Source organism: Cryptotermes secundus, unplaced genomic scaffold (genome assembly GCF_002891405.2).
Source record: "Cryptotermes secundus unplaced genomic scaffold, Csec_1.0 scaffold1136, whole genome shotgun sequence".
NCBI lineage: Eukaryota > Metazoa > Arthropoda > Insecta > Blattodea > Kalotermitidae > Cryptotermes > Cryptotermes secundus.
In genome coordinates, this window is record NW_019723321.1 from 33,920 (window position 1) to 57,050 (window position 23,131).

At 42.9% G+C, this 23,131-nt stretch overlaps 1 protein-coding gene across 1 annotated transcript in view; it reads left to right on the forward strand.

Annotated features, from left to right (window-relative positions):
- The window catches only part of LOC111861857 (venom carboxylesterase-6), a 41,557-nt gene that overhangs the window by 13,162 nt on the left and 5,264 nt on the right, over nucleotides 1-23,131 (forward strand). Inside the window, exons 3-4 of the mRNA XM_023846782.2 lie at nucleotides 21,380-21,565; nucleotides 22,456-22,652. Coding sequence (XP_023702550.1) covers nucleotides 21,380-21,565; nucleotides 22,456-22,652 — 383 coding nt within the window. The remainder of the gene's footprint in view (nucleotides 1-21,379; nucleotides 21,566-22,455; nucleotides 22,653-23,131) is intronic.

Genomic DNA, 23,131 nt, shown 5'->3' on the forward strand with positions numbered 1-23,131 from the left:
TTTCTTTCACGCCAATCGATGCCTGTTCCCTTTAAAATCTGCATTAATTTGGTCCAATCTACACGATCAAATGCCTTCTGCCACTCTATAAAGCAAACACACAATTCTTCATCTATCTCCAAAGTTCGTTCTGCTATAATTCTCATCATCCCAATTGCAAACCTGGTTCCTTTTCCTCTTCTAAATCCAAACTGATCTTCTCCAAGTACATCCTCTATTTTCCTTTCAATTCTTCTTTTGAGTATCTTTGCTATTATCTTTGTTGTATATGCAATAAGGCTTATTGTGCGATGGTCACTGCATTTTGTAGCTTTTGTCGTCTTCTTTAAGGCAATCATTGTCACTTTTTTTAAAGTCATTGGGCCACTCCCCATTTTCATATATATAGTGTTTATTAGTTTTGTCAGTGTTTTCCTCAGTCTATATTCCTCCATTAATGTCAGAGACCAAGTTTAACACCCATACAGAACCACAGGCAAAATTAGAGTTTGTATATTCTAATTTTTATGTTTTTTGGACAACAGACGAGAAGACAAAAGTTCTGGATTGAATGGTAGCAAGCATTACCCGAGTTCAATCTCATCTTAATTTCCTCATTGAAGCGCAGGTACCCTTCAGAGGATCCTTCAGGGTGCGTATAGATTCTCGTGACCACAGGACTGGGCGAGCAGGGGAGGACAAAGAAATCAGCAAGGCGGGAATACCCAAACAGAAATAACCAAATGAAACATTAACAAAAAATAAATATAATATTGTAACGTGTTTAAACACTGAAGACGCCGTTCGGGTTGTTAATTGGTTTATTTAACAACCTACAAGTAACGGCTACAATTAATTATAACAATGTTGCGGGGGTTTTACACTATATAACCCTATTCGCAATAATGAATTCACTCTATTGTCAGTTGTCAACACGTATTCACAGTACGGGAGCTATACAAGTCTCTCTGTCTCACACACTCCCAATTACACAGTTACACATACGTCCGGTACTTCTTTCCGCGACGGCTGCTGTATTTCAACTCGACTCGCAGGCTGCTGCTTTGAGAACTGTTGATAACACACTGGCTCGACTACTATTGAACTCGGCGGTGGTCCCCTTTCAACAACTAACTTCGCAGGCAGCGCAGCTCTCTTATATAGGGGCTGTGTGGGCCTGTTACGTAGCCACGCTGTTACCTCACGCCGTCTTACGTCACGGCACGTTGCGCGTTACGTTACCGTGCGGAAGGGGGAGGGGAGCGCTGACTTATCCGCCACGTCACTGTGTCCTGAGTTGCCACGTTGCTGCTGGGTAGGATGGGGGTTCTCCGTTGCGCAACATGTCACAATATATTAATAAAGAAAGAATACAAACATGATGTAAATACCTGTATCAGAATGATTGCAGAGTTCGCTGTTCTAAGATTGAATACCACGTAGAGAAATCAATTTGGACGGTCGAGGATGACCTCGACCGGTGGTCCGAAATGAGAACAACCTACCCCGTCAACAGTTGGGAAGCCAAGAGCCCCTTAGCACCACTCGTTAGGCCGCTAAGCCGACTCAGGAGGGGCAGGAGAGAGGGGGACAGTGGAGACAGTAGAGGGGAGAAATGCGCACACAGACCATGGACATGAACCGACGGCACATCCCCCTTCCTCCGAAATGAGCGCCCCACCGGCAGGTGTCACTGTCCAGTATAAGCGTGTAACCACCAAAGTTTTCAGCGTCCACAGGTATACATTGCGAACCTGGCCTCATTCGGGCAGGCGCACACCGCATGGGAAATTTCGTAGGGCGGGTCATACAAACACTGGCACACTGATCTTACCCGCCATAAGTTCTGGCGACAAGTCTCTCACCAACCTTACGGGTTTAACACTCAGGGCCTGGCGCAAAACACCAGCCCGCACAAAGGGCGCAGCCGACGATACAGGAGAACGACGCTACACCTCCCAGGTGGCGTTGGTAGTCTACCCCCGCCCAGCACGCTTCCACTGCGCATCTACCATCCATGCGAGTGTCCATCGTACCACCAATGCGCTGATCACGCCGAGCGGAACTGCCGGGGGAAAATCCAAATTAGGGATCCACACAAAATCCGTGTTAGTGGCCGGCGCCTGGCCACGACCCGACTCGGGGCCCTATTAAAAGGAGGTACGGGAGGGGAAAGGAGAACATAGGAGAATAACACCAAGCGCAACTCTGCAACATTAGCGAAGAAAATTAACAAGGAATCAAAATATAATAAATAAGAAATACAAGACCATATAAGGCGTGCTCAACTAGCACGTATAGAGATACAAAATAGAAAGAAAAACGTGGCCGAACTATGCACAATAAACAATAGCCACGGAAATAGTTGAACAAATAAGATTCTCCTTTCCCTTTACAAATGCCATGAAATGAAAAATACATTAGTAATGAAACCAAACAGGGAAAGAAGAACGCGCTCACGTCAATTTTAACTGAGATACGTGAGCGCGGGCCTTAAATCTTCCCACCTCGTCAACCAAACGAACAGAAACTGGGGTGGTGAACTCTGCAATACGAAAAGGCCCCCTGTATCTTGGGCTCAAGTTAGCTGAAAATTTCCGTTCCGCCTTGCTAACGGGAAAGTTACGGAGCCAAACTAGGTCTCCGGTACGAAAGGGAACGGGTTAACGGGTAATACCATATTTAGTTCGCACAACCTCGTGCGCTAGACTTAAATTTCGCCGTGCCGCGTCCCAACGTTCGCGAATAGAGTTCTCGTCACAGTGGTCAGGTAACAGGTCTTCAAGGGACCACAAATTCAACAACGGAGAGTTGGGTGTGAAAGTAAATATCAAGCTAAAAGGTGAGCCTTTGTGCGAATCATGTCGCGCTGAGTTGAAAGCAAATTGGAGCCATGACAATTTCTCATCCCACCGCGAATGGTCACAATGGTGGTAGGCAATCAAAGCAACGCGAAGATTTCTATTAAAATGCTCAGCATGAGAAGGTTAAGGATAATACGGCGTAGTGGTCGCGTGACGAATGCCTCGGGCAGAACACATCCGCCGAAACTCGCGTGATGTGAACTGAGCCGCATTATCTGACACCAAAATCTCCGGAACACCAAACACAGGAAAAATGGAATTCAACGCCCGTGTTGTCTTTGAAGTAGACGCTTCCCTCACGGGGAAAATCCAACTAAACTTGGTGAAAGCGTCAACGCAAGACAAGGGCATACGTGATCCCTGCTCTCGACCAAGGAAATTTGCCAACGAAATCAATAAACAACTTTTTCATGGGGCGAATAGCTACGTCCGAGAACAACATGCCGTAATGCGTATTCTGCGCGGGATTACTAAGCCCACAGAGTCTACAAGCTCTGACTCGAGAAGCAATGTCAAAATCCATGCCCTTCCAAATAAAGGACTGACGGATTTTGTGAATAGTCTAACGCACACCTAAATGACCGCCGAGAGGAGACTCGTGAAAATAGCTATAAAGAGAGGGTACAAGAACCTGTGGAACTATCTTGGGCTGCCGGTCATAACACTCCTTGCAGTGAAGGACTCCCTTCTTCAACGAATAACCGGGAACTTCTTCTGAACTCAGCCTCTCTATAATGACATTCAATTCTGGATCAGAGCGCTGATGAATACCGATATCTTGGAATAGGATAGGAAACTCAAGAAGAACCGGTGCAACTACAAGTTCAGCTTGGTCATCATACATGCGTGACAGGGCGTCGGCAATGACATTCTGTGTGCCACGAATGTGGTGAGCCTGAAACTTAAATGATGACAGTCGTATGACCCAATGACTTATTCTTCCTAATTGACGTGGATGTGAGAGGCACCACGTAAGAGCTTGATTGTCTGTCTCTAAATCAAACTCGACGTGTTCCAGATATGGACGAAATTTTTCCAGACCAAAAAGCACGGTAAGACATTCTAACTCATAACCCGAAAACTTCCTCTCCTGATGAGACAACGTGCAGGAAGCGAACGCTATTGTTTGGCGTTCCCCCTCATAATCCTGCAATAGAACTGCGGCAACCGCAAGAGAAATGGCATCAGTCTGTAGGATAAACCCATGAGAGAAATCGGCCATGCGTAGATCCGGAGGATTGATGATAGCAAGTTTCAAATCCTGAAACGCCTGCTGCTGTTCCGACCCCCAAACAAACGGAGTATCCTTCTTACGAAGGAGGTTGAGGGGCGGCGCGTTCCGCAAAGTGTGGAATAAACTTATGAAAAAATTACAATTCCTATGAATCGCGCGATTTCTTTAACATCACGCGGAGGTGGGAAATCCCTAATAGACTTAGTCCTATCAGGGTCCACAGAGACACCTGACGGGGCACTGATGTGACCCAGGAATGATAACTTAGTTGTGGCAAATTCAGCCTTACTAGGATTTACGGTCAATCCGGCCTTGCGCAGCCTGGTAAAGGCTTCACGCAAGTGGTGGAGATGCTCGTCAAAAGAATCACTATAGATCACTAAGTCATCCAAATAATGGAAGACATATTTAAATTTGATGTCAGAGAACACTTGATCCAACAAGCGCGTAAGAACTTGAGCGCCTGTTGCTATGCCAAAGGGAACCCTAGTATACTCATACAAGATCCAGTCAGTCGCGAATGCCGTGAGAGGCTTCGATCGCTCGGTCAATGGAATTTGATGGCAAGCAGAGTTGAGATCAAGTAAAGAAAACACTTTAGCTGACTAAAACCAATGGAAGCAGGAATGAACATCTGGCAAGGGAACTGACTCATACTTAATCTTCTTATTGAGTGGGCGGTAATTAACCACAGGACGAAATTCGCCCTTCCCTTTTGGTACTAGGAATATAGGGCTAGAATATGGAGATGTGGAGGGACGGATAATGCCTTGTTCCAACATACGCTGAATATGCCGGCGCAACACACCCATCTTCGGAGGCATAAGCCTATAAGGGGCAAGGTTGACAGGAGACTGGTCAAGCAACTCAATGTCATATTCCAAGAGAGTGGTAAGACCTAGTTTAGGAATTAACACATCGGTAAATTGATTAATCAGCTCCGAAAGCGAGTCCGACAATGGGAGAGCGAGATGGGACAAATCTGGACCAGTTTCCACAGATGTGCAAATTCTGGGCACATGCGAATCAACTTGACGCCGAATCAACGGCAACTTATTAGCCGGGTGAAATTTAAAGTAAGCAAAACCTTCACAAATGTCCATTCTTAAGCCAGTCTTACCCAAGAAATCGGATCCCAAAATAACTGGGTAAGCTAAATTCTCCACTACGTAGAACATAAAGTTCCACGTGTATCTGTCTATCCTGACTTTACACGTAACAGCAGTGTAAACCGGAAATGACTGCCTAGCCACAGTAACACAATTTACTTTAACAGAAGTTACCTGAACAAACGGGACGGCTTGTTTAAGCCTTTAGTAAGCAGAACCCGACATCAGGCTATGAACTGCACCGGAATCTAACAAAGCCGATAACAGGCCAGAACCTAATTCGACATGCAGAGTAGGCAACGGATGGGGAATAACTCCTTTCTTTCCCATCATGTGGATATGCACACTACGGGAATTAATGCTCTCAAAATGACCGTTACGTACAGGCGCGCGAGACGTATCCCGTGTTAGTCAAGAATCGGGGGATGCCCCCGAGACGTCGATGTAAGAGTAGATCGTAGATTCGTACGACAGTCCCGACGACTATGTCCTGATTTCTTACAACGAAAACAGACTAATGAGGCAGCGCGAGATACGGGATTGCCAGAATGGACCGATCGAGCAGAGCTGGACACTACAGGATGTGTAGGAAGTTCATTACCTACATTATAACCCTTACTCTCGACATTATGAGCATACACGCACATATTATCCAAATCGGCATAACTATGCGGCCTGTCACTGAACACTAAACAGCTCCTCTGATATGGATGCAACCCATCGAGAATATTGCGGACCACAGCGGACTGATCGATATCCTGACGAAGAACGGCGGCTATCTCTTTAACGTCTGCAACATAGACAGCGAGCAACTCATCCTTCCTTTTCCATCGGTAATAGTCAGCGTTCAACAATGGCAACATTGTACGGGGCGGAATAAAGAAAGCTAATACATTTTCGTGAAAAGCATCAAGCGTATCACCAGAATGTATAGCGGCCAAGATCTTGGATGCCAATGGACCCTTAGCAATTCCATATAGAATTTGCAAAATCTGCGCCGTAGAAATACGGAACGCAGGTGCCATAAGTCGCAAAGGTACTAAAGCTCGTAGGAACTCAATAAGCTCGGATACAATGAGTCCGTCAGTAACATGAAGACTTTCGAGCATTTTGTGTACAGGATTAGGCAAGTTCGCAAAACGGAGAGATCCTCCCAAAGTACTTGAATCGTAATTAACCACCGGATGTACCACCTGGCTAGGGGATAGTGGCTGCTACTGAGAAGGTAAACAAGTACGAGGAGTGAGATTAGAGGCAGTCAAAAGCGTTCCGCTCTGAAGGTCCGGCCTATTAAAGTCGGACGGAGCGGCAACCTGAACCTTAAGAAAGGAAACAGCAGCAGGCTGATCCCCTGGAGGGTGACTCGTCTGCAAGGAATCTACCTGAGCAACTATATGCTGCATGTATTGGTGTATTCCTTCCTGGAAATTTACCATGTCAGCCCGCACATCTGGTGCGAGTTTGCTCAACTGCAATATATGACGTAGCCGAGTACTGACATGACGCAACCGATGGAGGTAACGAGGAAAATCGAGACGAACGGAAGAACAGTCTGTGTTCTCTACCAAATTCTTAATTTGCTGAAAACGATCATGGCAAAATGTTACCACTTTATTAGGGGCCAGAAAGTTATCAGAATTAGTACACGCGTCAAGGTTTTCTTCTACTTCTCGTAACTTACGGAAAAGAGACAGCAAATCCGCAACATTTATACTGTGACATGTTGACCCCTACCTCCCCAGCGGCACGTAGCGGTAACGTAGCGCTCGCGTAATAGGCGAGTAATCACCCCGCAACTCTCCCCGCGGTGACGTCACGAGCGGAGCCGAAGTTAGCCGAGTCCCCGCAACCTTGAAGCTATGCAAAGCGAGTCAACAGCGGTGACGTCACCAAGGGGTAACAGTGTTTCTAGGCTATACTTCACGTCACACTAGCAACAGCGAACGGAATAAAAGCCGGCTGAGCAGCAAGCGAGAGTGAGTGTGTTATCAACAGTTCTCAAGGTAGCAGCCTGCGAGTGTGCGATAACTAAGAAGTCAGCGAGCGGAAGACTTATTGTGTGCTTTCGAAACTTAGTGAGTGCTGTAGTACAGTTATATCTGGAGTGTGTAATTCAGGGAGATTTGTATAGCTCCCGCGTTATTAGTACGTGAAGATTTTGGTTGTAGGGTTTGTAAAGTGTGGAAACCCGCAACTGTGTTATAATTAATTGTAGCCGTTTCTTGTAGATTGTTGAATAAACCAATTAACGATCTCTACGGCGTATTCTGTAACGAAACACGTTACATTGGTGTCAGAAGTGGGATTCAGTGACGAAACAAATTACAATACCTTCCGTATTAATACCACGGACCTCCAACTCATACGCAAACTCATCCTTATGAAAAAATTCGGGTACGATTGTTTGTGGTTCCATAATGCTGCTGACGAAATAGACACGTGTAGTGCCTCAAATTTGAGATTGGAGAGCATAAGGCATTACCCAAAATGTTCGCGACTTGCGAAGAGTGTTTCGCAGTTATTGCCGTAACTTGTAAACACCCGGACTGGCAATTAGGTTAAGAATGTGGATGCTCAGCAAGTCTGTGTACTCACAGAGCAAGAAGCTTGCCTCACTCGGTCACTGGAGTAATCGTAAGAGACCGCATACACAGCAATAAGACGCAAGGGGTCCGCCCACAACCACCCATGAGAACCAATGAGGATGTTGTTATGAGGATTGAGGACACCGAGTAGGAGTACCTACCCTCTGTCGTCAACGCTGAATCAGCGAATTAAAACCATAAATTAGGGACTTTCGGGGGATTTGGATCATGTTCTAACACATAATATTGAGTTGTCAGCCGAAGGCTCTCTTCAACATGGGCATTACCAGCCGAGGCAGTGGGCCTGCATCTTGTACTACAAGTAAGTTTATTTACGCATAACAGCCATGCTGGTTAATAATGTTGTTTAATAGATTGTTGATAAAAGTGTTGTTGTGAGATTTGAATGTGCAATCTCAAGTGTGCCCAGTGAGCCCTAAGATGAGGATACTAGAATCATGTAATTGCCTAGGATGTGAGTCAGGCAAGAAGGGTTTTATAGTGTATGTGTCCAGGTTATGGTTAGCTTGTAGTGATAGATAGAGTATGCGGGATTCAATACGTATAACCAAGGGTAGATTAGGTTAAGACGTATAGATAGTGTAATCATAGATAAAGAATAGTAAGAAATGTGCAGTAAGAAGATATATGTTAACGAGGGGGGACTTGTAGTCCTCATTAGTCAAGTCGGAGAGAGAGAGAGAGAGAGGCTAAAGGCCTCCACCCCTGAAGGGAGAGAACTTGAAGAAACAGAACGTGTAGTAAAGACTCTATGTAGTCCCGACTGAAGGTCAGTCTTTGTTGATAGTGTAAATAATGTAAATATCAATGTAAATAGATAGAATAGATAGAGTAGGATGTACCGGGGATTGTGATTCACCCACCACAACCACCTTCCTCGAACCATCCAGAATATCCTACCACAATGAGAGGCAACAGCAACCGAAGGCTTAAGAGGTGCTAAGAATAGACAGGGATAGGCTCCTGCCACACAGGCAGAGTTTGGTAGCCTGGATATCACGCCCCCTTAAGATATAATGATAACGTGTAATAATGATGTAACACGCGGCTACCTGTAAACTATATGAGGAGTGGTCAAGACGGAGCTATGACTATCTGCCAGGGAGTAGTCCCCACGATAGAAAGGACATATAATAGATGGTGGCAGCTTTTTGAGAGAAGGAAACCCCGAAATAGAGAATCCTAGCTAAGGGTGAGCTAGGAGTATTGTGTTAACTCCTTACAGCATAAGCTGGGGTAGCAAGGAGGGGTACCTGCACACCCCGTCGTCACGAAGTTACAAGTAGTACCAACGTCGCGGCGTAACACGTGGAGGCGAGGAGGGAGGCCTCCACGCCCCCTCTGAAGGGCATTACAACACGAAACAATTATAATAACAAGAGAGTAACAACCAGGTCAACAAGTCCCATATAGCCTACCCAAGTGCCCTACACAAACCGAACCACTATAGCAGGGCAAGCCACGCTAGGACTGCGTGCAAGCAAACTAATTATCTTGAAACCCGTAAAACGTATAGGCATGGTGAACTGAACTTGAAACACGTGCTTCATTTCTGTATACAGTGTTTGTCTGAAATGTGTCTCGCTATGATACGTACTTAGCGACTTATGCTAGAGTAGGCAAAGAAACGATTTCAGCCAAAACAGGAATTTGTGAACATGTCAGTAAAACTCCCATGTTAGGTGGGACCCTTGTCACCATGGCATGGCGTGTCCTCACGTTGCGGATGGAGGAGACGCCCTCCAGTTTTGGAGGGAAGCTGCGAATATACTGAATAAGCAGTGGCGGACAGCCGACAAGGGGTGGCCCTCCAGCTTGGTGGTTGGGCGTGGAGCTAACAACTCCTCACCGTGAAAAACCATTATGTCACGAAAATGAACACAAAGCCTCGGACCTGGACTCATTCCTTGGATAAACGACCTAAGCTAATGAAAATTTGTCACTTCTAATATTCGGAGTTTGTATAGAACAGGTTCGCCCTATATAAGTTAGATTTAGCGGGAGTACAGGAGGTCAGAAGGGACAGAGGTGGCATCGCACCAGCAGGAGACCATACATATTTCTATGGAATGGGGAATGAAAATCGTGAATTAGGTACAGGTTTTTTCGTACATAAGAGAATCTTATCAGCAGTTTAGAGGTTAGAGTTCGTTAGTGATAGGATATCATGTATAATACTAAAAGGTCACTGGCGTGATATCATTGTTATGAATGTTCATGACCCAAGTGAAGATAAAATTGATGACATAAAGCAGGGGTCTCCAAACTTTTCGATCCGCGGGCCACATTAAATAATTCAGCACTTTAAACGGGCCGGGTAAAATGAGAAATTAATAACTATAGGTATATTAGTTTTATTGAAAGCACAGAATTTCATAAACTAAATACAAAGTACGTGAGAATAAATTATCGTATATTAATGACAACAGACAGTAGCAGCAAATGCTCATATTTTCATCACAAATTAAAATAAAACAATGAATGTGAATGACGGATCACTTTTTGCATTTTTAAAATCTGATTAAATTGTGATTCAAATTTTGAAATGTTAATCACAAGTAGCGACTTTAAATGTTCATCAGATAAATTTACCCTGTATTTTGACTTGATGTACTTCATCTGGGAAAAAGTTTGTTCACACGGATATGTCGTCCCAAAAATGGAGATAAATTTAAAATCAAATTTCTTTAAATTTGAAAATTGCTCAGAGGTCAGAAATTTATAAAATTCGATCAAATTTCCTTCCTTGTATTTGTCTTTTGTCCGATAATTTTCCTGAAGTTCAATAATTTCCATTTGAATTTGACTTGGGACATCTGCAGCATCACAGTCAAACGGAATTTGAAACAATCTCATTTCCTGAGCACTGGAATCCAAATAAGCAAATCGCTTCCATAATTGTTCTTTCAAATCTGAAATGACTAAATTTGCAAACGAGGAATGAAATTCTGCTTTACCCTTTTTATGCAACTCTGCAGAGTATAGCAAATGAACAAAGTTACAATTTTTCACTTGGCTTTCCAGAAGTACCAACTTTGCTCTGAATGCCTTGATAAGTGCAAATAAATCACCCTGCAACTTTAAATTCAAATGGTTTATATGGTTCACCAGATCAGGAAAACTGCTAATTTCCAAAGCCACTCGGTATCTGATAAAAGTGTTTCGTGATGGTTTTTCTCGGTAAGAAATATATCAGTTTCATTCCTGAGCTGAAAGAAGCGCGAAAGAACCTTTCCACAGCTAAGCCACAGAACTGCAGTATAATATGTCAGGTCAATAAGCTCGGAATCACATTTACCAGTACTCATGGGAAAATTAGTTCAATTGGCGCATTTCTGCACAATACTTTCGCGGACCGGATAAAATCACATCACAGGCCGTAGTTTGGAAAATCTTGACTTAAGGTAGATTTTATGAAGAACTAGAACATGTATTTGATAAATTCCCTAAGTACCCTATGAAAATTTTGTTAGGAGATTTCAATGCCAAAGTAGGGAGGGAAGACATTTTCAAGAAACTGTGCTACAGGGTATGATTGATGGACTAATGAAAATTGGAAGGTGTTATGGCATGGAAATGAATGTGGAGAAAACAAAAGTAATCAATATTTCGAGACAACCAACCCTAGTCAAAATACAGATAGACCAAAAACAACTGGAGAATGTGAAATGTTTTAAATACATGGGTAGCTTGTTAACAGATAATGGAAGGTGTACTAGTGAAATTAAATCCAGGATTGCCATGGCAAAAGCTGCATTTAGCAAGAAGAATCTTTTTACCAGCAAATTGGACTTAAATTTTAGGAAGAAACTAGTGAAATGCTACATTTGGAGCATAGCTCTGTATGGGGCTGAAACATGGACACTTAGGGCAGTAGATCAGAAACATCTGGAAAGTTTCGAAATGTGGTGTTGGAGAAGGATGGAGAAGATCAGTTGGACCGATTATGTGAGAAATGAAGAAGTGCTAATTAGAATCAGTGAGCAGAGGAATATCCTACACGAAATAAGAAAACGGAAGGCTAATTGGATTGGTCATGTTTTACGCAGAAACTGCCTTCTAAAAGAAGTTATTGTAGGAAAGATGGAGGGGCGGACAGAAGTGACAAGAAGACGTAAAAAGATGCTGGATGACCTTGATGACAGAATACAGAGGATACTGTCATTTGAAGGAGAAAGCTCTAGATGGCGTTAGGTGGAGGAATTGTTTTGGAAGAGACTGTGGACCTGTCGTCTTGGCAGATTACTGATGATGATGAATTCGGAATGAAAGTTTGCATGAAATTAGTAATGATAATGAAGTTAGAGTAGTAGACTTTGCCACATCAAAAATCTTACTGTCAAAAGTACAATGTTCCCACATCGTAACATCCATAAATTTACTTGGACATCTCCTGATGGGAAGATACACAATCAAATAGACCATATTTTGATAGGCAGGAGACGGCACTCAAGTATACTTGATACTCGATCATTCAAGGCAGCAGATTGTGATACTTACCACTACCCGGTGGTGGCAAAGGTTAGGGAATGACTGGCAGTGAGCAAACAAACAACACACAGAGTTCATATGGAGAGGTTCATTCTCAAGAAATTTAATGAGGTAGAGGGTAAAGAGCAGTATTGTGTTGATATCTCAAATAGGTTTGCGGCTTTGGAAAACTTGGAAACTGAGCTGGATGTTGATAAAGCTTAGGAAATTATTAGCGAGAATATAAAAATGTCTGCCAAAGAGAGTGTAGGTTATTATGAACCGAAGAAGCATAAGCCATGGTTCGATGAAGGATGCTCAAAATTATTAGATCAAAGAAAGCAGGACAAATTGCAGTGGTTACTGGATCCAAGCGAGTTAAATGGGAATAATCTGAACAATATAAGACTGAAGCCAGCAGGTATTTTAGGAACAAAAAGAGGGAATATCTGAAAGACAAAATTGATGAGCTTGCAAAGAACAGTAAGAACAAGAACATTACAGAGGAATAAATGACTTTAAGTGGGGTTACCAGCCTAGCAGTAACTTAGTGATGGATGAGAATGGTGATCTGCTTGCAGATTCCCACAATATTTTGAATAGGTTGAAGAATTATTTCTCTCAGTTATTGCATGTACATGGGCCGCGCCATATCTCAAGCGGTTAGTCGCTGGCTTCCCACCGTGGGACTCGGGTTCCATCCCGGGTCTGTTGTACCCTGTGTACGTTCAATAAAAATTATTGAATGTACACAGGGTCAGTGATGTTAGGCAGATGGAAATGCATACAGCTCCGCCGTTAATACCTAATCCGAGCCCTTTTGAATTTGAAAGTGCTATTGCAAAATTAAAACAGTATAAAGCACCAGGTAGTGATCAAATTCCGGCAGAACTTATTTAAGTAGGAAGCGAAATATTACATTCTAAGATCCACAATCTAATTACTTCTATTTTGCACAAGGAAAAATTGCCTGATCAGTGGAAAGATTCTATTACTGTACCAGTTCACAAAAAGGGTGATAAAACTGACTGTAGTAATTATTGGGGTATATTACTGCTAACAACTTCATACAAAATTTTGTCGAATATTCTTCTCTCAAGGTTAAGTCCATATATAGATAAAATTATTGGGGATCATCAGTGTGGGTTTCGACGTAACAGATCAACTATGGATAAAATCTTTTGCATTCGTCATATATTGGAGAAAAATGGGAGTACAATGAGACAGTACATCAGCTATTTATAGACTTCAAGAAAGCCTATGATTCATTTAGGAAGGAAGTATTGTAAAATATTCTGATAGTTTGGGATACCCATGAAACTAGTTAGGTTGATTAAAATTTGTTTAAACGAAACGTATAGTGAAGTCCGTATAGGTAAACATTTGTCTGTCAAATTTCCTATCCAGAATGATCTAAAACAAGGAGATGCTTTATCGCCACTCCTTTTCAACTTTGCCTTAGGTTATGCCATTAGGAAGATCCAGGAAAACCAGGTGGGACTGAAATTAAACGGGACACATCATTTGTTGGCCTATGCCGATTATGTGAATCTACTGGGTGATAATGTAGATATCATAAAGAAAATGCGCGAACTTTAATTGACGCAAGTAAAGAGGTTGGTCTGGAAGTAAACACAGAGAAAACTAAGTATTTGATACTGTCTCGTCACCAAAATGCAGGGCAAAATCATGACATAAAGATAGGAAACAGATGTTTTGAAAATGTGGCACAATTCAGATATTTGGGAGCAACGACAACATATCGAAACCTGATTCAGGAGGAAATTAAGAGGAGACTGAAATCGGGTAATGCTTGCTGCCATTTAATCCAGCACCTTTTGTCTTCTCGTCTGTTTTCCAAAAACATAAAAATTAAAATATACAAAACTATCGTTTTCTCTGTGGTTCTGTATGGGTGTGAAACTTGGTCTCTGGCATTAAGGGAGGAACATAGACTGAGGGTGTTTGAGAACAGGGTGTTGAGGAGAATATTTGGACTGAAGAAAGATGAAGTGACAGGAGGTTGGAGAAAACTTCATAATGAGGAACTTCATAACTTGTACTCTTCTCCAAGTGTAATTAGAATGATCAAGTCAAGGAGAATGAGGTGGGCAGGGCATGTAGCACAAATGGGGATGCGAGAAATGCGTATAGGGTATTGGTGGGAAAGCCAGAAGGAAAGAGGCCGCTGGGAAGACCAAGGCGTAGGTGGGAGGACAATATTAAAATGGATCTTAGAGAGATAGGATGGGATGGTATTGATTGAATTGATCTGGCTCAGGATAGAGACCAGTGGAGGACTCTTGTGAACACGGTAATAAACCTTCGTGTTCCAGAAAATGATGGGGATATCTTGAGTAGCTGCAGAATTGGCAACTCCTCCAGAAGGGCTCAGCTCCATGGACAGCCAGTCAGCGTGAAGTGGCAGAAGTAATATGCACATGTAGAAAGGCCCCCCTTCTGCTTCCTGTCCTCTCTCCGTAATCGCCCTTTCCTTTTGTATGATTTGAAGTTCTCTTGCTTGTGGGTATGAAGAATACCATCTTATATGATTAGACGCCGTTTAGTCTGGTAGAACTAAACTTCACATCTCGGAAGTTAATATTCATTTCCATTTCATCGTAAATAACATCCACAGCTGATACAATGTCGTTAATTAATCTATAAGTCTAACAATTGTCAACAAGACTGGAATTTTTCGGGATCAAATTTTCCCTACAGTTTCTGCAACCGCTCTTACTCCCTTTATTTTCTGATGTTGGTTGGGTTCCGGTGGCAATGATAGTCTTCCTCAGGATCGTTTACGGGTCTTGGATTATGAGACAAAGGGTAATGATATTACGACTGCACACATTACAATTGCTTACTGGTTTAATATATTATTTGCAGAAGACGTNGACTGCAGCTGCGAAGTGTAATATTTCAAACGATAAGCGGCATCCTTTGCTCATAATATATGTATTTATATTGGTTTCACGTAACAACTGACACTATGGCACCACTATTCCGTGCCGCAGGGATATGAGTGTCAGTTGTTTATACTCCGCTTACACCAAGTCTTACCCTTAATATTCCAATTTAATCACTAGCTTAAATTGGACGACTTCATTTCTTTTGCTTTAAAATCATATACAAAGCATTTTCTTTCCTCTCTGGCAATTTACATCTTGTACAACTTCTTCATTAGTGAAAGTATTCATACTAAACTGTCACAGATCATCTGCATATAGTTAGAAAATTTGTTTATTTCAGTAACACGTGTTCCAGGTCATATCCCCGAAGATCAGGAGCTTGACGTAAGCGAAGAATAAATTTGTTCAGAACCTTGGCTACAGTTTCTGCAAAAATGGCATCAGTCTCTGATTGCATGGCAGTTTTCAGTTCCCGAAATATATGCAGATTTGTCTAAAACGCTCTGTCCTCCAAGTACCTCTACAGTAAATATCCACAAGGGTTTAAATCCAGTAAGATTGGTGACAATGTAAGTCCATTCAGTAGCGCAGGCAGCTGGTCCGGCTGGACTCTCTCTCCTCAGATGTCATGGAGGAGGCGGCGTACGGCATTGCTGGTATGAAAGGCAGTAGCTTTACAATGGTCGCTGTGATACCCTCAAGTCCAGCGATCGGAAGTGGTTGACTTCTTATCTTATCGTGCCCTAGGTAACGCGACACATTCAATTGCTTACTAGCGAAATTCTACTCTACATTTCCAAATGACTTCATGCTTTTCTTCTTTACATATGTTTGTAGACTGTTGAATGTTTAGGCGTTCTTTGCAAAATGAAGATTAGATCGCCTTATTTGGTGATTGTGTTCTTCCGCCTTTATGCCTCTCAGTCTTTCTGTGGTCCATGTCAGGGACTATGAAGTTCGGCAGAATTTATTTAAATTCAATATGAAGTCTTTCACTTAAATTTGTCGAGTAATTCCAAATTGCAACCATATTAATCCTCAGTGTGCCATGTAGACCCGTTGCAAGGCAACGACAGCGAAATAAGCAGTTATACAACAACCGTTGCTAGGTAATGTCTCTGTAAAGAATGGTCAAAGAGGAGCAAGCAACAACAGAAGAAATGTTGGTATATATGCTTTCTGTGCGGTCCGTGCCGAGATGTTATAACCAAGACAACATAGATGAGTGAGTCAGTCGTTGAGTGAAGATATGGTAGGTGAGTAAGTGAATGAGTTAGAGGAATGCTGCGGTTCAGTCGTTGTGAGATGTTGCTGTTAGAATTTGGAAGCTGAGGCCGGGAACTATTCGGGAATCCAGCTGTTGGAAACCGCTACCAAGCACAGGCTAATGAAGATATGACTTTGGACACTAGTATATATGTGTAAGATAATCACGCGCTGTATCAAAGATTGCAGTAAATCCGGTCATCGATCCAAAACCCGTCTATAGTCACTCAGTGTACGTGACAATAATAAATCCTCTTATATATGGCCATAATTGGACATTTCCTTGTATCCTGTACACCAGGCAAATCTGGTTTACTGCCATAGTGATCTTTGATAAGTCTTAGTAGGCCGTTAGTGATTTTGTATGCTACATTAAGAGATCCCCCCATCCTGTCCTCTTATGCTGACTTACGTAGCACGCAGGCACACAGTACACATATTTCTTCCTGAAACTGCTCTTAAGCTGCATTTAACTTCATAAATGTTACTCATAATGCACAAGGGCGCAAATCACGTTAATTTTTTCCGAATACTTATTATTTTATAGTTTTGTATTTATCCAATGACAAAACAGGAGAAATGGGATGGGTGTGACATGTAGCACGCATACGAGAAGAGAGCAATGGTTACAAATTTGTGGTAGGGAAATATGATGGAATGCCTAGGATATTGAGGGAGATATTGTGAAGATAAATCTTCAAGAAATAGTGTTTAATAGTTTGGGCTGGAGCCATAGGGCTCAGGACAGAGGACATTGTCGGGCTCTTATGAATATGCTGGAATACTTTGAGTAGCTGAGTAACTATTAACTTCTTAAGAAGGACTCACCGAACAAGTTGATATAGTGCTCTAGAATATTGTGGCGTGCCGCCAGAAATCCGGAATGGTTAAGGAGCTCAGAGTTGATTTCCTAGGCAACGACCTACATTCCCACGACAGCGGCTAAGAATCAGAACTCTAGTAATTCCTAACAGTGGAGGTTCAACCGTTACACACGAATTGCTGAAGCAGCGTTTCGATAGCAGCGAGCGAAATGAATCCTTCGACATGGTATTCCCTATGAAGTCCGCGTGCAAGTTATAAAAGCCCAATTTCGGTGAGACCAGTTAGGTCCCTCCTAAAGAGGAATGAACCAACTGTTATTCATGGTGCTGAAGGCCTTAAATTTCATTCTTCTGGAAAAGCAAACGCAATTGCTGATTGGAAATTCAGTTCACGCCTCGCACGATCTGTGCGACGATAACCATGAACGGCGGGGGGAGGCTAGAGTTCAAGCACTGCTCGAAACCGTAGACGACAAACCCCCTCAAAGAATCAGACCATGTGACGTACAAAAACTGATAAATCCTTGAAATTGAGAAAGGCCTGTGGAATTGGTGGCATCCCGAATGAATGCCTCAGGCAACTTCCAAGCCGACCATTGGTTCACCTAACTCTTTTATTTAATCACTGTCTTCTGCTCTTTCATTTTCCAAGTACTTGGAAGGAAGCAAAATTAATAGCTTTAAATAAACCCGGTAAAGACCCGAAATTGCCTCAAAATTTACGTCCGATCAGCCTCCTGTCCACGACAGGAAAACTATTCGAAAAAGTAATTTTGAAATTACTACCTAAACATATTGAAGAAAGAGGCCTGCTCAACGCAAACCAGTTTGGTTTCGTGTACGTCACAGCACGAAATTGCAATGAATGAGACTGGCTGACCACGTGACCCTTAATTTCAACAAAACTTGTCTACGGCTGCGGTGTTCTTGGACATCGAAAAAGCCTTTGATACCACGTGGCACTCAGGATTAATGTATAAGTTATCTAATCGATCAAGCTTATTGGGTCCTTTTTCCTCAACGTAAATTTAAGGTTTCGGTTGAAGGCGAAACGTCAACCACAAGGGAAATGCAAGCAGGGGTGCCACAAGGTTCAGTTCTTTCCACCAACTGTTTCAAGTTGTACATAAATGATGCCCCCCTAACACATGGGGTTTACTGGCCCTCTTTGTGGACGACACCTGTCTGTATGTGACAGACCAAAAGGAGGGTTTTATTGTTAGAAAACTCCAGCGCGGTCTCAGCTCAATGGAGACCTGGTGTGAGCGCTGGAATATTAAAATTAGTGAAGATAAGACTCAGGGGGTCTACTTCTCTCAGTCATCGAACGCCTGAGTCTTGTCTCACTCTAAATGGACGAAATATTCCATTTGTAAATAGTGAAAAATATCTAGATGTAATCTTCAATAAGAGAGTTACATGGAGATTGCACATAGAAATAATCGAAGCCAAGACCTTCAGAACATTCATTAGGGTATATTCCCTATTCAGAAGGGAGCGATTGAGCGCTAACATTAAACTGACCCTGCACAAAGCTCTTATTAGGTCCGTAATGACTTATGCTACTCTCGCCTGGGAGTTTGCTGCAGACACCCATCTTATGAAATTGCAGCGCCTGCAAAACAAGGTTCTCCGCACCATTGGCAATTTTCCAAGACGCACACCGGTCCGCGATTTTCACGTGGCATTCAAAATCCCGTACGTATATGATTATATAACTATGCAGGCAACAAGCAGAAGTCATACAAAATCATGAAAATGAGAATGTTCGCAACATCGAACAAGGCGAAGCCCGACAGAGAGAATATATAAGAGGCTTAAACTTGGCGGCGGTCAGGCATACGAACGTTCAAGTGACTAGACTGCCGTGGTAGCGAATACTACTAGAAATAGGGCATAACATGCTGTACTGAGCCTGGATTGACAGAGGCCTTGTATATATTGTACAAAGAAATAGGAATTAAGATTAAATTTGTAAATATATGTAAATACTGACAATGGACTTACTAATACGGACTATGACTGACAAATGACGGACCCGACCTCTCGTCAGAGAGGGCACCCCAAATTGAGAGGATAGTAACTTTCATATAAGAAAAAAAAAACAAAAAAAATGGGTGGGGCTCTACACCAAGACAGACAGACTGACTGACCGTCAGTCGCAATGTGACTTTGACTTGGACTTGGACCAGTCAGGTTTTAAGTTTAGAGTTCTTAGTGTAGCTCCGACTAGAGCAGAAGCCAGCTCGCATGAGACAAAGAAACAAAAGACTTCACCAAGAAGTAATTAAACAGTGCTGTAAGAAACGTCTGACGACGCTATATGTGGATGATAATTGTACTTGGAGGCTAAAAAGAGATTGGCCAATAAACATATTGCCCAAATCCGAGACCCGCGTAAATTTTCTCTTCTCGTTACCTACGAAATACGTTACAATATGTTAAGAATTCAACAAATGTCTTAAATGGCGTAGCAATTTTAGGATAAGTTTAAATTTCCCTTTAGTGTGTGTAATAACAGCTAACAGCGAAACCTCGATATTGACTCTATCCATTCGGCATAAGCCGACAGCTGGGACTTCTACGTATCAAGTAATAGTGAATACCTGAATAAAAGTTGAATGTCTGTTGATTACAAGCGAAATATCCAGCGTAATCTTACTTATTTATTTTATCTAAATTACGGGACGTCTCCCGGAATTCTTTCGCTTTTCGAGACTATTAAAGGAACAAGTTCAAAACAAAGAGACTACGTGTGAACATGCTATGCGCCTGTGCAGATACCAACACTACATTCACCTTGCTACTCTGATTGGTTTCCGAATCTGGTACCTTGCGAGTAAAAGCCTCTTTATTTGCCACCCGAGTCAGTCAGTTTGGCCTGTCAATTGTGTCAGCCTGTCATAATATCAAAACTGCGGCCTTCTGTGTTGTGCAGCTGCACAGTTCGGTGGATGCATATTGTTTTACCAGACTAAATGGCTACATATGCCAGATGATCTAGATTCCATTAACTACCGCCATGAGAGTCTGAAATCCCACATAACCTTCAAGTATTACATAAGAGGAAGGATGAGGATTTCTTTTCTCGAAGTGATTCACTCAATCCTCAGTATGCGCAATGTAACTGCATTCTGCGACAAAAGGTACATAAGAAGTCTATGGCTCTACAGCCCTTTGTTGCGCTTTGACCGCTTTTCAGTTTCTTAATCCTATACTCAAGTCGGTATGACTCCTTGTATGGAGGATCAGCCAGTCACAAGGCCTGTACCTATACACAGAGAAACACAAACACAGGATAAATGCACACAGACATCCAAAGCTCGAGCGGGATTGGACCCCAAAGTTTCAGCGGGCTAACAAGGGAATGGTCCGATCCGACATGTCGAAACATGCCCTGATTTTTTTTTTTTTCACTGCAAGAGTACACACAACAAAATCCACTGTCAAAATTTTAGATGCTAATACTCACTGCAAATATTTTTTAAAAATTGCTGAACATGGCCTGTATTATAGCCTGCCAGACCCTTGGAGAAATGTCCACCCCTAGCAGAGCAGAGCAGTATGCAACACGCAAGACGGCTGACTCACAGCCTAGGCTTCCGGTGCATCGGTAAACAGATAACACGGCACAAATACATCGTAATCTGGCATGCACACAGTTGGGGTTTTACAAACCTCTGGTACAAGCGGTTCCGCGTACACAAGAAATGAGTAATTTCGGCAGCCAAAATTTTGACAGTGGATTTTGTTGTGTGTACTCTTGCAGTGAAAAAAAAATCAGGGCAGGTTTCGACATGTCGGATCGGACCATTTCCTTGTAAGACTGTTAATGTCTTAGCCCGCACGGCCACTGTGCTCGGCTACGTAGAAATTCTGGGTGCCCGAAATTGTAATGAGAACACGCAGAGTGGGAGGCATACCTGACAGGTTAGCAATCACTGTTTGACTGTCTGCATTTTTTCAGAACACAATGTTTAAATACATATTTCCATTCAGGAAGGTCGTGCTAGAAACTACCTGAAGCATTTTTTTTAATAAAGAAGGCAGACAGAATTGTTAGCCCGTATGCTGCCTGTACCCTCACATTTAAAGGCTTGAACCCGTGTCTACAGGTTTCCTGAGTACGGAAGATGCAGAGTGTCCGGGTAATAACGGAATGAAAGACCAGGTGGCAGCACTGCGCTGGGTACGTGACAACATCGCATCGTTCGGTGGAAACCCGAACAGCGTGACGACATTCGGTGAAAGTGCTGGAGGTGGCAGAACTCACTTACACATGTTGTCCCCTGCAAGCAAAGGTGAGATGTGCCGAAAATCTTACATCGAACTTGGAAACAACAATCGTTAAAATCCGTCTGTGTCTATAAATTTAAAGTAACCAGCAACCCTGCGTTGCATTGTCTGGTCTTATTGCATACGTAGACGAAACAAAAATTACCTGTAAATCCAGCAATGACAAAATATTTTTTTTTGGGGGGGGGGAGTTTCCACCGATGTGGATGGTATTTTGGGCATTGCTCCTTATCCTAATTACAACGAACCCATTGTTCTCACAATCCCAACGCATTTTATACAGACAGAGTAATGCGGGTATGCGGTGGCTTGGAGTAGACCACTTGCATGTATCCACGAGTTTAAACCCACCACAATGAGATTGTCCATTATCACGCCAGATTTTAGTAGGCATGAATGCAACGTTGTAAAAATGAATAAAAACAGACAAACATTCTTCTTTATGCAGAAAGAGAGAGGGGGCCGGGTTTGCTCTGTCAGTGTGTAATTCGCTACCCGCTAGGCCACTGGGATTCCTTTTCTTGCAGGCTGATGTATTTTTCTTGACCAAGGCGTCCCAACAGGGCGTGGGGTTCACCCAACCTCACATCCCAAGAACACCGGGTCCTCTTTCCTCCAAGATTCAGCGTTAATGGCTGAAGCTAACGAATGTCTTCTATCTCCTGCGAAGGTTAAGAATAGTTGGAACTACGCCGTGCGTCTTCAAGGATTACACCTACTTATTCGGGGAATAATTTACTCTAATTATGAATAGAATCCAGCTATCAAAATGCGTTAGAAAGCTCATCACTTCCCTCGCAATCTAAAGCGAAACCAGCACTCGGAAATGTTTCGAGTTGGCGGGAAATTTTGACATTAAACTAAGTCAATCGAAATGCAAACATTTGATTTACAGGTTTATTCAAACGCCCTATCTCCCAGAGCGGTGTTGCTTCAAGCCCCTGGGTACTTACACCTCCAAGAAGACCGAAGTTACTGGCAGCACTAGTGGCAAGTGTGTTTAACTGTCCGGTTCAGCCGAGCTCCGAGCTGATCTCCTGTCTCAGAATACAGGACGCCTACAAGTTATACGGCACGGAATTTTCGATTCCAGTAAGTTCCGAATCCAATTCTGTGACGTCAACATAGACTGAATTCTGTAGCTGAATACTAATAAGGGAAGGTTCTGCAAAAGTTAAGTCATTCAAAGAGGGACATTCAAATACAACGTGCGTCATAATTTTTCATCATTAATTGTATCACGAGGAGCTGGGATAGAGTAGTCGGTATAGCTGCGGGTTGGACGACCGAGGGTTTGGAGTTTTAGCCCCAGCAGAGTCAAGAATTTTCTCTTCTCCACGTCGTCCAGACCACCTTTGGAGTCCACACAACCTCGTATAAAATGGGTACTGGGGGCTCTTTCTCCTGGGCGTAAAGCGGCCGGGGCGTGAAGCTGACGACTCACCTCCAGAAAATTTGGATCTACATCCACTTCTCCATACACCTTCACGGCGTAATGATTAATTAGTTAAGCACAGAAACAACTTATATAATAGTATCACAAAATGCAAAGTGACTACCTGGGCCAGACC